This window comes from Ursus arctos, unplaced genomic scaffold (assembly GCF_023065955.2).
Source record: "Ursus arctos isolate Adak ecotype North America unplaced genomic scaffold, UrsArc2.0 scaffold_19, whole genome shotgun sequence".
In the NCBI taxonomy this organism is placed as follows: Eukaryota; Metazoa; Chordata; class Mammalia; order Carnivora; family Ursidae; genus Ursus; species Ursus arctos.
In genome coordinates, this window is record NW_026622863.1 from 138,052 (window position 1) to 152,565 (window position 14,514).

A 14,514-nucleotide genomic window follows, 5' to 3' on the forward strand; every position below is an offset into this window, starting at 1 on the left:
GCAGAAGGGTCCAGGAGGGCCAGAACTCCTACTCTTGGTCCAAGTCTCCACAGGAAAACTCAACCCCTGGAAAGGTGTAAGTCTGGAGTGAATCTAGTTAGAGCACGGAAGAATCAATTTCCGAGCCAGGGAGAGAAATCTAGGATTTGACACAGACTCATCAGGAAAGGGAATTCTTTGGTCTCTTAGGAAGTGTGGTGTTTTCCCCTAATAGGCCCCTGCCCTCTGCTGCCTCCTCCCCTGGCTTCTGCTGGTTCCTCTCCAGGTTCCCTCACACCTTTGCACCGTCAGAGGTGAACACGGTGGGGGGCACACATGCGCATGTGTGTACGTGTGCATCCCTGCGTGTGTGCACATCTGTGTGCCCGGCTCCGTCTGGGCAGCTCCTCTCTCTCACTCTCTCCTTGCTTTCCCATCAGGGCTGGCATCTCATGGCACACAGCATACGGGATCCATATCAGACTGTAGTGGGTCCAATTCTCAGCTCTGCCCTCACCAGTTGTGTGACATAGGACAAATTCCTCCACCTCTGTGTGCCCGTTTTATCATCTGGAGAATGGGATGGTAACTCCAGCCTTTGGGTGGGTGTTCCAAGTTGAGTAAGCACGGGCATAATCTGGCACAGAGATGCTGGGAATACAAGAGGCTCGGAGAACAACTCGTTATTCTCCCACGACTTCCGATGGCCATGTCTTCAAGGGCCATAGTGCTGCACGAGGGAGGACAGAGAGAGGGTAGGGCTGGGGAGCCAGATTCAGAGACTGGTCAGGAAACACTGCTTTCTCTGCACAGACTCAGCTGCGCTGAGAAGGAGTTGTGGGGTCAGGGTTGCAAAGTGGAGGGGTCCATCTCTCGTCAGGCTGCTGCCCTTCCCACTGAGCCTGGGCAGCTCAGAACCCCCTCAGCACAAGCAGGCAGTACTGACAATAACCTGTGAAATGAGACCCTCGCCCGCCCCTTGCTGAGAACAGACTCTGGGCTTGGCGTCTGTAGGAGATGGACGTACCGTAAGTGTGTCTCTGAGCCCGCATCCACACACGGTGTTCACGAAGCCCACGGCAGCAACTTCTGCAGCACACTTTCCTCCTGCCTGGGCCCCTGGTGGTTTAACGCGTTCACGCATAAATGCAAACCCTATGGTTTAACGCACAGCCGCAGCAATCCTGAAGTTCTTAATTATTTTCTCTTTAAACTTACGGACGGTAAGTGAATTCTGAAAGGACAATGGAGCAGGGCAGATATGCACAGCACCAACCACTCCTGGCTACACCCATTCACATAGAGGGTCCACAGAGCCCCGGGGGCACAGAATCCCCATGGACACAACGGGTGGGTGATAGCAGGACTGGAAGTGAACACAAAGTAAGCATGTTGCATCCACTACCGGGCAGGTGAGGGTGCTGACAGCTGTTCTTAGAACCAGAAATCGCTTCCAGTGCAGAGAGGAGGCACTGGTGTTCTAGGCAGCACAATGAACGAGGGCCACTATCACACACTCCTGCAGGGGTTACCTCCCTGCTTCTGCATGTCATCCCAGTTCCTAGAAGCTAGAATGGCTTCATGGAGGCTGAATTCCAAACCCCAGCCCTTCCAGGAGATACCAAAAGGAGTGTGGGCCATGTGGGGAGCACCAAACCCCACGACCTGGAACAGTGACCCTTCTGTCCCTCTCCCCGTGCCAGGCTTGTGAAGAGTCTCTGCATAAACTATGTGGATTTCAATAATAAATATTCACTACTATTTTCTCTAGTCCTGTATGCTTTTGTAAAGGAAGGTGCACATGGGAGTCTTTCTTTCTCTGTGGGAAGAGGAGAGGGGATAATTCTCTTCCCTATACGGCGTAATGCTGAGAAATCACCCTAGCCCTCAATGTTCTGGGACTTTAGCATGAGCCACTGCAGAGGGGGGCAGAGTTAGGGGTAATGCTGGCAGAGGAGCTCACACTGAAATATAGTAGGAGGAGAACCCACAAACTGCCAGGTGATTCCTGCCTCCATTTCCCCCGGAACTGACCTGGAACTCCCCTTGAGAGGCTGACCAATTCAAGATGAGGAAAGGTCTGTCTGTTCCTTCTTCTTCCCCTTCAGCAACAAACCCCATTCCCAGGGTGGCCACAAGCCTCCAAGAAGGGCCCCCCAAAATCCACTTCCTATCATCCACACCCTTGTGCAGTCCCACCTTCATAGAACAGGGCTGACCTGTGGTGTGAAAATGGTGGTGTGTGACGCCCACAGGGACTTCAGCCTTGCCCTCACTGTCTGGCATGGTCTCGGGTCACCACGTGCAGGGGAGCGAGGTGTTGATATCCCCTCCAAGCATCAGCTAGGGCCAGCAGCCACTATCCTCATTTTGAAGAGGAGGCTCAGAGGAATGCCTGACATTGGCTGGATTCCAAGTCTCTGTCCCCTGGTAGACAGCTGAGAAGCCCTTAGCTGAGGCCACTGCCCTATTCCTGTGACACCTGGCTGGACTCTGCACCTGCTGGTTTCCCAGCACCTCCCCCTGACACCGTGATTGCCATGGACAGGCAGGTCGATAGTCCTTGGGCAACAGCATGTCAACAGCTGAGACGACAGGGCAGTGCGGCCCACAGCCTCCACCCCACCGCGCTCGGCGACTGCGGCAGCCACCACAGCTATGGCCGGCCCCACCTGCTTTCTGCTCTGCATGTCTGCCACCCAGGTAAGAACACTGCCAGCTTGTTTGGGGACCTTAGCTGAGCGGGTGAGGGTGTCACTCACCAGGACGGTCAATGAAGAACCCAGAACAGCAGAGCACCTGCCACAGCTGAGGTGGGGACAAGCCAAACCAGCATCCAAGGGCTGGCTTGGACATGAGGAGGGCACACTTGTCTGAAATGTAGTCAATTTGTCTCTGATCCCTGGACTCTGCCTTGTCTGGCTGCAGGTCTGGCCCCGGTCCTGTGAGCCCAGCCAGTACCTGAACCGGCCTCTGAAAACTAGCCCTAGGGAGGAGTGTCACCGCAGATGCTGTCTTCAAAGACCCGACTGCGTGGGGCACCTGGTGGCTCAGTCACTTACGCAGCCAACTCTTGATCTCAGCTCAGGTCTTGACCTCAGGGTGGGGAGCTCCAGCCCCACGGGCTTTGTACTGGTGTGAAACCCACCTAAAAAAAAAGATCTAACTGCTCAAATTTACTAAAGACAGTTTTTTAAAATACTTTTTTTAAGAGGCTGTTAATCTCATAACCCAGAGATAAATCCTGTAACATTCTAATACGTGCACTTTAATATATTACAAGCTCTCATACTTAACGCAACAACTTTATTGGGGTTTTTCTTTTGATAATATGCAGTTGTTATGTTTTTAAAAATTAAGAAAATACAGAAAATAAAAACCACCCAGTATCCTAACTCCATTATTCAGAGGGAACGTCAATTAATACGGCACGTTAGGGCTTTCTGTTCATGGCACACAGCTGAGCATGCCAGGACACCTACGTGTTCTCTTCCTGTAAACACTGCGAGCCCTTCCTCTCTCGTCTGCCTCTTTCCCTCTATAAAGTATCTCGAACGCCTTCCTTGCAGTTTTCACTATTACGTCATGACCAAGATTGGGCTGTGCTCGAACCAACCCCCTGTTATTGGACATGAAAGGGGTTCCCAGAGTTTGTAGACCAGATTTGGGCCTAGTTTTGGTATAGATTGAAACATGTGCTGCATTTGGTGCTCAAGAAAGTTCTCCAATCTCCGGGATTTAGGAAGAAGATGTTCACTCCACCTTACCCCTCCCATGATGTCACAGAGCACCCCCTCTCAGACTTCCCCTGCAGAGGAAGGTGATGGGAAACCCTGGAGGCCATGGTGGAGGTGGAGGCCTTTGTTTTCTGGGGAGCAGAGAACAGGACAGTGCTGACACCCAGGCTGGACTACAGGCATTTTCCCAAAGCCTGTCCCCTGGGCTCTTCACCTACTTCCCATTGGTTTTGCAGCTCTTTGCCAAGGGGATACCTTTCAGCTAAGGGGCTCCCAAGACTCGTCAGAAGCTGGGGTTGGTGGTGGAAGATGTGCATGGCAACTAGACCCTCCTGCAGGTCAGTGTGGTGCTTACAAGAGCTGGCTTCATTGAGCGGTTAGGCCTGTGCTCTGGTCCCTCTCCTCCTGTCCTTTTAGGGTACTCCCTCTGGATACCAGGTGGAGGTGCTGACATTTCCTCATGCCCACTTCGGTCCCAGGAGGCAAAAGAGAGACTGGGTGATCCCATCCCAGAGAATGAAAGAGGCCCATACCCAAAACTCGTGGCTCAGGTATTGCAAAGGGAGGACTCCGGTTTCATTCTAGGGTTCCCTATGGAGAGGGGTTGATACTGGACTAGGGTCCTTCTTGGGTGTTCTGCTTCTGTGTTGTTTTCAGGTCAAATCTAACAAAGACAAGGAAATCCGGGTTTTCTACCGCATCACTGGCAGAGGCGCTGATGAGCCTCCTCGTGGTGTGTTTATCATGGACAGAGAAACAGGTTTGCTAAAGGTGACAATGCCCCTGGACAGAGAGCAGGAACCCCACTATGTTGTGAGTGTCTCCTATGTGGCTTCAGGGGGTGGGGGCTGGCAGCGAGGCAGCCATCTTGTTTTCCAACTATTTCAGACAGCCATTGGGTTTTTGAAGTTACTCATGAAACAATTTTTGAGCACCTGTGATATTCAACATGAGAGTTGAGAGGGTGGAGGCTGGCAGAGCAAAGGGCTCAGGGATTTACAAGTGAAGAGTGAGCTCTGTAGCTGTGGACAAATTCCAAGACTCATTGACGTGAGGATCAGTGAGATGGAAAGTTCTGAGCTCAGGGCCGAGAGCAGGACTGGAGGGAGATAGAGGCTGTTGTTATAGCTTCTGCCACTACTGCTAGCTACAGAGACGCACAATGGAGAGTCCAGCTCTAGAGGGGAAAAGACAGGATCCTTGCAGCAAAGACCGAGGTGCAGCAAGGGGAGAGAAAGTGGCAAGAGAGGGCTGAGCAGAGGGAATGAGCAGGTTGTGTGACTCTAGGTTGGAACATTCTAGACAATCTCCAAATGTTAGGAGTGTAGGATCCAGAGCCACACAACCTATGGTGAGACCCCAGCTCTGACACTTCTTTTCTTTGTAGCCCTGGGTGTGGAAGTGGCCCCTCCACCTCCCTTTGCTGTTAGGGTTACGTATGTGAAGCACTTTGAACAATATCTAGTTAGAAGTAAGTTCTCAATGCACGTTAGCTGAGCACCCTTTCAATACAGCTCTCTGGTGTGTTTTGTCCAGAAGACTCTCCACCACACCCCTCGGAGAGAAACCGAGGCCCCTTAAAGCCTCAGTTTACTCTCCTCCCAAATACCCTGCCTTCTTTCAGACTCAAAGCGAGTCCCCCGGCAGGCCCACCTTCCACCCCGGGGAAGGGAGAACGGGCACATGCTGCAGAAATCAAACCCTGAGTCCTCGTGGTCCCACCCAGCTAGGCACTTTCTGCGGAAAAGGAGAGGGTGGGTAGGGTATGGCTAGCACTGCCGTCACATCAGAAAGATCTGAGCAGACACAGACAGGCACGCACTTCAGTGGCATCACCGAGGCTGGAGTACGAGCTGCTTTCTCCGGCCCCCAAGCTCTGAAATGTGAGATGAAGGTAGAAAGTGGGCTCTCTGCAATGGGCCTTCTGAGGGGCAGGTGCCCACTGGCCAGGGGGCCCCCACATGCCTCTGCTGCACCTGTGTTGCCTTTCAGCTTCTCCTTCGTGCTGTGTCTTCAACTGGGAACGCTGTGGAGGACCCGATGGGGACTGTGATCGCTGACAGACAAGAATGACAACAGGCCCGAATTCACCCAGGCGGTCTTTGAGGGGTCCGTGATGGAAAGAGCCCTCCCAGCTCACTTAGAACAATGGAGGTTTTAGTGACACATGGCAGTAGTATCAGGGAAAATATAAAGAACCTGGGAAACTGAAGCATGAACAGCAGAGGAGGTCATACCATGGATCCACACCCTGGGTTCCAGGGCAGGGAAGGGCTCCACTCGGAGATGAGAAAGGACAGGTCAAGAACTGCAAAGACTTGGGCGGGGCGGGGGATGTTCAAGCAACAGAGACTGTCTCAGTCTTGCTCAAGAGAGTTGGGACTGGGGACGGCTACAGGTGGAGAGAATCCTACAAAGAGGGGCCAACAAGGGCCATAAAGCAAGAAGCAGGAAGTCCAGGGATCATGGGTCGCCACTGGTCAGGTGACACCCGCTGGTTGCCTCACTTCTGGCTCTATGTCCTGTCTGCGTTTGCTGGTTGCTACATCTAACTGGTGCCTGGATAGACCCTCCTCCACTGAGTGGCCGTTCTCATTTCACAGCTTTCTCTACACCTCCTTTCTGCATCACCTTCCATTTCTCCCTGATGAATTCCCTACATATTTCCCAGTTTGTGGTCCTGCAAACAAGAACCTGACTGATTACTCTTGATTCAGGGGACACTCTGGTTTCAATTGGCTCTTACTTATCCCATTGAGGAGTTACCAGACCTCCAGACACGACTGTATGGTGAGGGCACCCTAGGCAACACTGACAGGCCCATGTGCCCACAGCTTCCAATCTGATATTTTGGGAATGGATGTTGAGGTCCTCATTCTCTGGGACTGAAGATAAATGAAACCAAAAATCACAGGGTATTTCATGTGAAAGGACATTGTGATGGATGCTTTCTTCTCTCTCCTGGCCCACCACCAGCAGCGACTAATGCTTTCTTCTTCCTCTTTTTCTCTTTCTTCTCTATCTTTGTGCTGCCTTTGGCCCTCCTACAAACCATGGCTCAGCAACCAGCACCAGCTGTCCTCTCGTCACCCACGTGAGGCACACACGTGCTTCAGGATATCTCAGTAGACCCAACTCCAGAGGCTTGGTTGGAGCAACCAGGACGCACTGCCCCCACCCAACTTTGCCCGCCCCCTCACACTTCTTCTCTCCATCTGGCTCGTGTGCTTGGCTCCAGCTCCCGATGTGAGGCCAGTGTCCAGACAGGAAGGACTCCCCTGACAATGCCAGGGGAGGACGAAGGACAGAGAGGCCTGAGAACAGAACAGCTGGAAAGATGATAGAATTTCAGCACCCACGTCAATGAGGGACAAGGATCCCATACTGACGGCCATGTCAGAAGATTCCCGAAAGAGAAAAAAGAGGGAGAGGCAAACCAGGAACCAGATTCTTCACTCTAGAAAACACACTGCTGGTCTCCAGTGGGGAGGGAGGTGGGGGATGGGGGAAACAGGTGAGGAGGATGAGAAGAGCACGTGTCCTGATGAGCACCGTTTGAGGTATGGAAGTGATAAATCACTATTTTGTACACTCGAAACTAATATTACACTATATGTTAACCAACTGGAATTAAAAACAAAACTTAAAAAATAAAGTAAAAAAATAAAGTAAAAAAAATTTTAAAAAGATGCCCTGGGGCACCTGGCTGGCTCAGTCGGTGGAGCCAAAGGACTTTCAACCCCAGGGTCGTGAGGTCGAGCCCCACAGTGGGCGTAGAGATTACTTAAACAAATAAATAAGTCTTTGAAAACAAAAATAACAAATACAAAAATTTTTAAAGATGCCCTAAAGATTCTGGAAAAAGTAAACAAATCACCTGGAAATTATTATGATGATTTGGTGAATTGTTTGAACTAGAACTTATATCCCTTGATAAGTAGTTTTATCACATGTATAGTGAAGAGACTAAAACAGGAACACATTTAAATTTAGATTTCTATATTAATTTGTATTGTCCTGCCAGCTGTTAGCTGCTGAGATTATCAACTCTTCTCCCCTTTGTCCTTGCAGGAACATCTGTGATGCAAATCACAGCAACGGACACGGATGACCAGAACACCTGCAATGCAGACATCGCCTACACCATCCACAGCCAGGACCCCTCGGTACCTCAATCCAACATGTTCGCCATCAACCGGGACACGGGAGTCATCTCTGTGCTCGCTCCTGGGCTGGACCAACAGGTCAGGCGGCAGCAGGGGCCCCCCGGTGGTGCAGTTTAATGTACATTAGTCCCAGCTGGTGAGGCGGGGCAGCAGCCAGTCAGAAGTCCTGACCAATTAGAACATGAACCAACCAATCGGAAGAGGCATTTATCAGGGACACCTGGGGGGCTCAGTCGGTGGAGAGTCCGCCTTCAGCTCAGGCAGGATTCCAGGGTCCTGGGATGGAGTCCCGTGTCAGGCTCCCCGCTCAGTGGGGAGCCTGCTTCTCTCTCTCCCTCTGCCCCTCCCCAATGCTCGTTCTCCCTCTCTCATTCAAATAAATAAATAAAATCTTAAAAAAGAAAAAAAGAAAAAGAAAGAAAGAAAAGAAAGAAGAAGAGGCATCTATCCGCCTGTGCGGGCAGGCTGACTTTGAGCCCGAACCTGGGGCAAATTACAAATGTGATCCTCAAGACGGCTCCTGTGAGAAGTGAAATGAAATGACTCTGTTTCCCACAAACGTAGACCATATTCTCTGGTGAAAACAGAAAAGTACCAGCATCATGTCCCCATAAGCATTGCACCCATAAATGAAGGGGTTCCCGGACGCCCTGGCCTAGTGCTGGGACTGGGAACATATTGATCAGATCCCAATCCAGGAAACTTTCCTCCTGGGTCAGCTTTGGGAGGGGTGATCTGGTTTCTGCACAGTTTGCTTCTTTGAGTGGAGAGCCAAGGTGAAAGCGGAGACTTCAGTCTCTCCTCGAGTGCTCCTGGAAGGCGGTCACTTCCTGGGGGGGGGGGGGGGGGCTCCAGGTCTGCTGCCTCGGGCGTCCCATATTTACTCTCTGGGTGCCATTGGGTAGATCCAAACCTGCCCCGAGAATCCCCAGGGTTGACTGCTGCGTGCCTGTCTGCAGAGCACCCCCGCATACACCCTGACGGTCCAAGCTGCCGACCTCGGAGGCGAAGGCTTACGCGCGACAGCAACAGCCGTGATCACAGTCACCCAGAGCAACCCCAACCCTCCCGTCTTCAGCCCCACTTGGGTGAGTCCTGGCAAAGCCGGTGGATGTCTGGTGACCTGTGTGTCACTGTGTCGAGCCGCAGTCATGATTCAGACCGCAGCCTGGTGACGATTTAGAACCCTCGGGACATCTTTGGGTCACACTGACTAACTCTCCCTGTCCCGGGGCAAGGGCAGCCCTCTCTGCCAGTGGTGACTTGTATGGGCAGGTGAGCGTGGAAGGAGGAGTCCATGATACGGAGAAGATGTGGTTGTCCTGAGGCCAGGGAAGGGGCTCCGTCTCTGGCTGGGAGCCCTCTGGATCCCACTGGGTAAGAATGAAGAGCCCCTGGGCCCAGATGGCAGGAACTGACTCAAGGATTCTCCAGGAGCCCGGCGTACAGCATACTTGGATGAGTACAGGGTAGAGGGAATTTATCATAAAGAAACAGAGTAGGGGTTTGGGGTGCAGCTGAGCCTTTACGAGGGCTGAGAAGCAGGGTCTGGAAACCTCTAGGAATCCAGGCCACCTGGTCTGTCTGTCCCTCTCCCTTGCTCTCTCTGTCCCACCTTTCTGCCTATGCTCAGTTCTCCCTCTGCACCCGGACTCTGTCTCCCCGTGTATATTTGCATACTCACAATGTCCCTTCCTCTGCCGGACATATACTTTGCACCTACTTGTGGCCGGGTCCTGTTCCAGGCAGAGAACTTCAGAGGGTCACATGGCTGTCTCCCCTACAACTGAAACAGAGAGGCAGTTGTAGACATTTTCTTACCATCCTGACAGTCCTGAGCAGTAAAACCAGCATTGCTCCCAAGGTGACTGGGTTTGGAGTCAGGGTCTCACCTGAGCCTGGCAGGTATTTGAGCAGGGGCTCCCCTAAGAGTCCCACGGGCCAGACAAGACAGAGACACTTGCTCCCTGTGGAGACTGTGTCGGAAGGGACTTGACAGGGAAGGGCAGCGGACAGGCCGGAGAAGCCACTCCAGGCCCGACTTCTTGCTCGGCTCCCGGGCCTGCAGCGCTGATGGCCAGGGACGGTGGCTGCAACCTGGGAACAGAGCCAGGGGCGGCTGCGCTTGGCCACGGGGATACACCCTCGTCCCGGGATACTCCGGGACCGCAGCGGCTGGAGCCTGGGAGACATGGCATCAGTGTTCCAGCCCCTTTACTACAGGCTGAAAACAGACACCAGCTGCTGCAAGCCCCATTGCCTACGCGCCCACCCAGAGCACTGAACAGGGCCTTTGCAGGTGCCCAGCTCCGGCTGACGGACACCCCTTTAAGAGAAGACCCTCCACTGTGGTCCCTCTGGTGAAGAACAGTGGGTTCCGTGAGGCTGACAGGCTGTGTGTTTGCCGAAGCCCCACACAGGGTGTCAGGAACGAGTGCCTCTGTCTTTCTCGTGCAGTACGTGGGCCAGGTGTTTGAGAACACGGTGGATGCAGGGATAGTGAGGCTGAAGGTGAAGGACGCAGACGTCCCTGGCTCCCCCGCATGGAAGGCTGTGTTCTCCATCCTGAACGACAGAGCGGGGCTCTTCACCGTCACCACGGACCACGAGACCAATGACGGCCTTCTGAAAACAGCCAAGGTGGGTGTGAGCTCTGCGGAGACGGCCGCCGTGACTATTAGTTCTGGGAGCAGACGGCACACTCTTCACACAGGAGAGCCGCTTCCCAGTGAGGGCTTCCTGCCGTGACGGCGGTCCTCTCCGGTCCTTGTGTCAGAATGGCCACATCATCACCCTTGACCTCAGAAGTGCTGCCTAATTACCGTTTTCTCCCAGAAAAATACTAACGTGGGATATTTCCAGAGAGCTAAACTGCGACACATTGTCTTCATTTGGGTTCCCCCCAAAGTGGGAGGGACCCTGGGGGTGCTGAGGAGGGATGGGTGGGACAGGAATCTCGAGAACAGTGGGGCTCAGGCCCCCGGGTCCTTTTGAGCAATGCCTTGGAGTCGTCTTGTCGGAGACACGTGTCTGCCTTCACTTGTGTTCGAAGCTGCTGGTTTACCCCAGAGGCAGGAAGCCAGGTCCCCAGAGCTAACGTGGTCTTCAGAGTGGGCAGAGGGGCCTGGGACCATCTGCTCCCCATTTCCCCAGACAAACCTAAGATGAATTATCAGGGACAGAGAAAAATCGAGAAGACAGGAAGGGAAGGAGTCGTGGGAGAAGAGGAAACTTAGGGACCTCTCCTGGGCCAAGGATTTTATCCCAGGAGGCTGGGGAGGGCATAGGCCTTCCTGCTGTTTGTTCCAAATGTGGTCTTTTGGCCCCAGAATACTGGGTCACTAAGAAACATGGAGAAGGCAAAGGCAGCATCGAGACAAGCCTGGGGGACAGAAGGGCTAAAATTCAAGAATTCCGCCAAGGGCACCAACCTGCATCTGACCTGAGAAGATGCGGGGGGGGCGAGTTGATCCCTGCAAATAACCACATGTCTTGCTGAGGCCTACATCAGAGGGGCCCAATTCGAGTCACCCCTGGCACAGCCATGTGGGGACACTTTCAGATAATTCTGCTCAGAGCCCGCCACTGCCTCCCAAGTATGAGGATAATAAAACCGCGAACACGCTGTCTCACCAAGTGCCCCAGGCAGTGTATGTCCTAACACTCAGTTTTCACACCAACTCCAGCAGGGGAGTGCTGCAATTATGGACGTTTGATGGTGGATAAACTGAGGCACAGAGAAGTGAGGTCACCTGCTTGGGCTGCCCCGCAAATGGCCAAGATCTTAACCAGAGTCCACCTCTTGAACGCTATGCTAAGTGTGAAGTATCTGAGAGCCAGGTCAGCGTGGAGCGCTCTCGACCACGACCACTCCTGCCCTGCCGTCCCAAGCTGTGACCTTCCCTCAGGACAGGAAGAGGGTCACAAGCCGGGGCCTGTGCTCTCTTGCAGGCCAGCCAAAGGGGGGCCTATGCGCAAAGTCCCCGAAAGCTGTCCCCACGTCCACAGCCACCGTCACCGTGGATGTAATGGACGTGAATGAGGCCCCTGTCTTCGTACCCCCGATAAAGATGGTGGAAGTGCCCAAGGATGTTGGTGTGGGCCAGGAAATAACATCTTACAGGGCCCAGGACCCAGACAGCCTCCAATGTCAGAAAATCAGGTAGGACTGGAGGTGTGACCTGGCCTTCTGCCCTGGGGCCTGCTCACGCACCCAGGGCTGAAATCCAGCCACATATCTGAGAACTAGCCAGAGGAAATATTTAAATTTGTCAGCACCTGGTTGCTCATTATGCCCTGGAAGCAGGGCTGGGAGACACGTGGTCCCAGCCCTACAAGAGTGAGGGTTTATCCCTTTCGGGTACCAGATACGGCACGACCCAAGCCATCGGCTGGACATCAACTCAGAAACAGGTGTCATTTCCACCGAGCCAGTCTGCACAGGGATGACATGAAGAACCACACATTTTCAGCGCTTGTCATAGCTACGGACGATGGTAAGGGCTTGAATGTTTCGTCCTTGGACCATACCCCTCCATTGACCCAATGCCCCGAGTCATGCTGGGTTCCACGCTGGCCATGTGTATGTCATCTCAACACATATTTACCAGAAACTGTCCAGGAAGCACTGTGCTATCTTACCCACTTTATTTATGAAAACACAGGCTTGAGGAGATGAAATGATCTAACCAGCATCCCAGGGGGTGAGTAAAGGCTTGAGCGAGGCTGTCCAGGGTTCCAAGCAGAATCACTCAGGGGTCCAGCCTGGCTGCTCTGTTATAGCAAAGGCGACCGGGGGCCACGGCACCATCAGCACTGGGAGCAGAGTAGCAGGTCTGCCCCCAGACACCCTAAGGGACAAGGTACCATGTCACACGCTCACAGCTGGTACAAATACCCATCTGCACACCCACAGGTGATGCTTACACGTGCACACACACTCAGTCATACACATTCACATGCATTGTCACACTCACACACATACTCTCACAACACCCTGCTCAGGTAACCTTACCTGGGACCACCAGCACCTGGCAGACTGTACCCACAAATCCTGGTGCTGAACCCAGGCCTGAGGACCTAGCGAGTACTCAGGGCTCTGTGGAGTAGCTGTGTTTGGAGTTAGACGAGAGATAAATGGTAAGATGAAGCAGACTCTTCAGGCTGGCTCAGTGGGCCAATGAGAGATATTCCATGGGCGCCTGGTGGGGGGCGCTGGAGGGCCAGCCGACCACATGAGATAGCATTTAAGTTGGAGGAAATGTGGCAGCTCACAAATTTGTGGGGTCTGATCTCTTCTGTCTCGCTCCCTCCTTAGGGCAACCACCTGCCACGGGCAGCGGGACCCTTGTCCTCACTTTGTCTGACACAGACTGCCCAACAGTAGACTCACAGTGCCTTTCCACCTGCCAGAGGGGACCAGAGCTCCCAGCTGTAAGTATGGGTCACCAGGATCTTTCACCAAAAGATTATGCCCTGACTTGATATGTTACAGCTCACACTGCAAATGTTTTTATCATTTTTAAGTATTTTCATATTTTATTATAACTTTGTTTGACTCCAAAGATGGGCCATTTAAATATTTATTGTGATAACTTTCTGGTAGACAAGGGCCTTGACGAAGAAGCACCTTGTTCTAATTTGCCTATAAGTGCCAAAGGAAACCTTGTCATCTTCTCATTAGAGAAGCTTCCAGAGGAGGCAATGTCCCAGTGATAATCCTGGCTCTCAGAGAGGGCTGAGTGCCCGGAGACCAGGCATGGGCTGAGGGTCTCAAGTCTCCTGTGAAAGGGGCAGGGACCCTACACCCTGCAGTTTTGTCTACATGGATGCAGGTTGGGGAAGTAGGCCCCAGAGAGGCCCTGGAAGGAATTGTAACAACTCCATGCTCTCCCACCCTCTCTCCCAACCACTAAGTTCTCTCCTGGGCCAAAGAGTGTCAGGTCTCTAGAAAGGGAGTTACAGGGCAAGAGCTAACCCCATCCACAACTGCTCATCCCAGAGATGGTCACTGGTGTCAGTTTTCTGTGGGGTCAGAGTAGAAAATATCCTAATACAGAGCCTCTCTGTGCATCCTCTATAAAATGGGGTTAATACCACCAACATTACGAAGCTGTCAGGAGGAGTCAGTGAGTGAATCTTTAATCTGTATACACACTCACAGCTCAAACTACAGACGACTCCACCTTTCTACACCCTTTTTTTTTTAAGATTTTATTTATTTATGTGACAGAAAGACAGCCAGCGAGAGAGGGAACACAGCAGGGGAGTGGGAGAGGAAGAAGCAGGCTCCCAGCGGAGGAGCCCGATGTGGGACTCGATCCTGGAACGCCGGAATCACGCCCTGAGCCGAAGGCAGACGCTTAACGACTGCGCTACCCAGGCGCCCCTCTACACCCTTTTATGCCTCGCCAGCATCGCCACCCCAGGACACTGTTCATTTTACACACAAATGGGCCTCATTCTTTTTAATGGACTGCAGAACATGGTGGTGCATGACAGGGCTCATATATTTAATTGTCCCCAGAGGAGACAGTCTGGTTGTTTCTTGTCTATTGTACCCATGGGTGTTGGCAAAAACAGGTGTGAGCATGTGTTTGGGGTTTTCTCCTATAAACATAATCCCGCCCAAA

General features: G+C 52.7%; 1 protein-coding gene across 1 annotated transcript; it reads left to right on the forward strand.

Annotated features, from left to right (window-relative positions):
- Positions 1-2,527: 2,527 nt before the first annotated feature.
- Positions 2,528-14,514, forward strand: LOC113252113 (cadherin-1-like). Its single transcript, XM_026494537.4, is given in 12 exon segments — positions 2,528-2,682; positions 4,134-4,221; positions 4,224-4,267; positions 4,374-4,529; positions 5,709-5,770; positions 5,772-5,848; positions 7,785-7,960; positions 8,842-8,970; positions 10,340-10,522; positions 11,834-12,378; positions 13,200-13,315; positions 14,115-14,514. Coding segments are annotated over 10 exon segments (1,038 nt in total). The 5' UTR covers positions 2,528-2,637; the 3' UTR covers positions 11,912-12,378; positions 13,200-13,315; positions 14,115-14,514.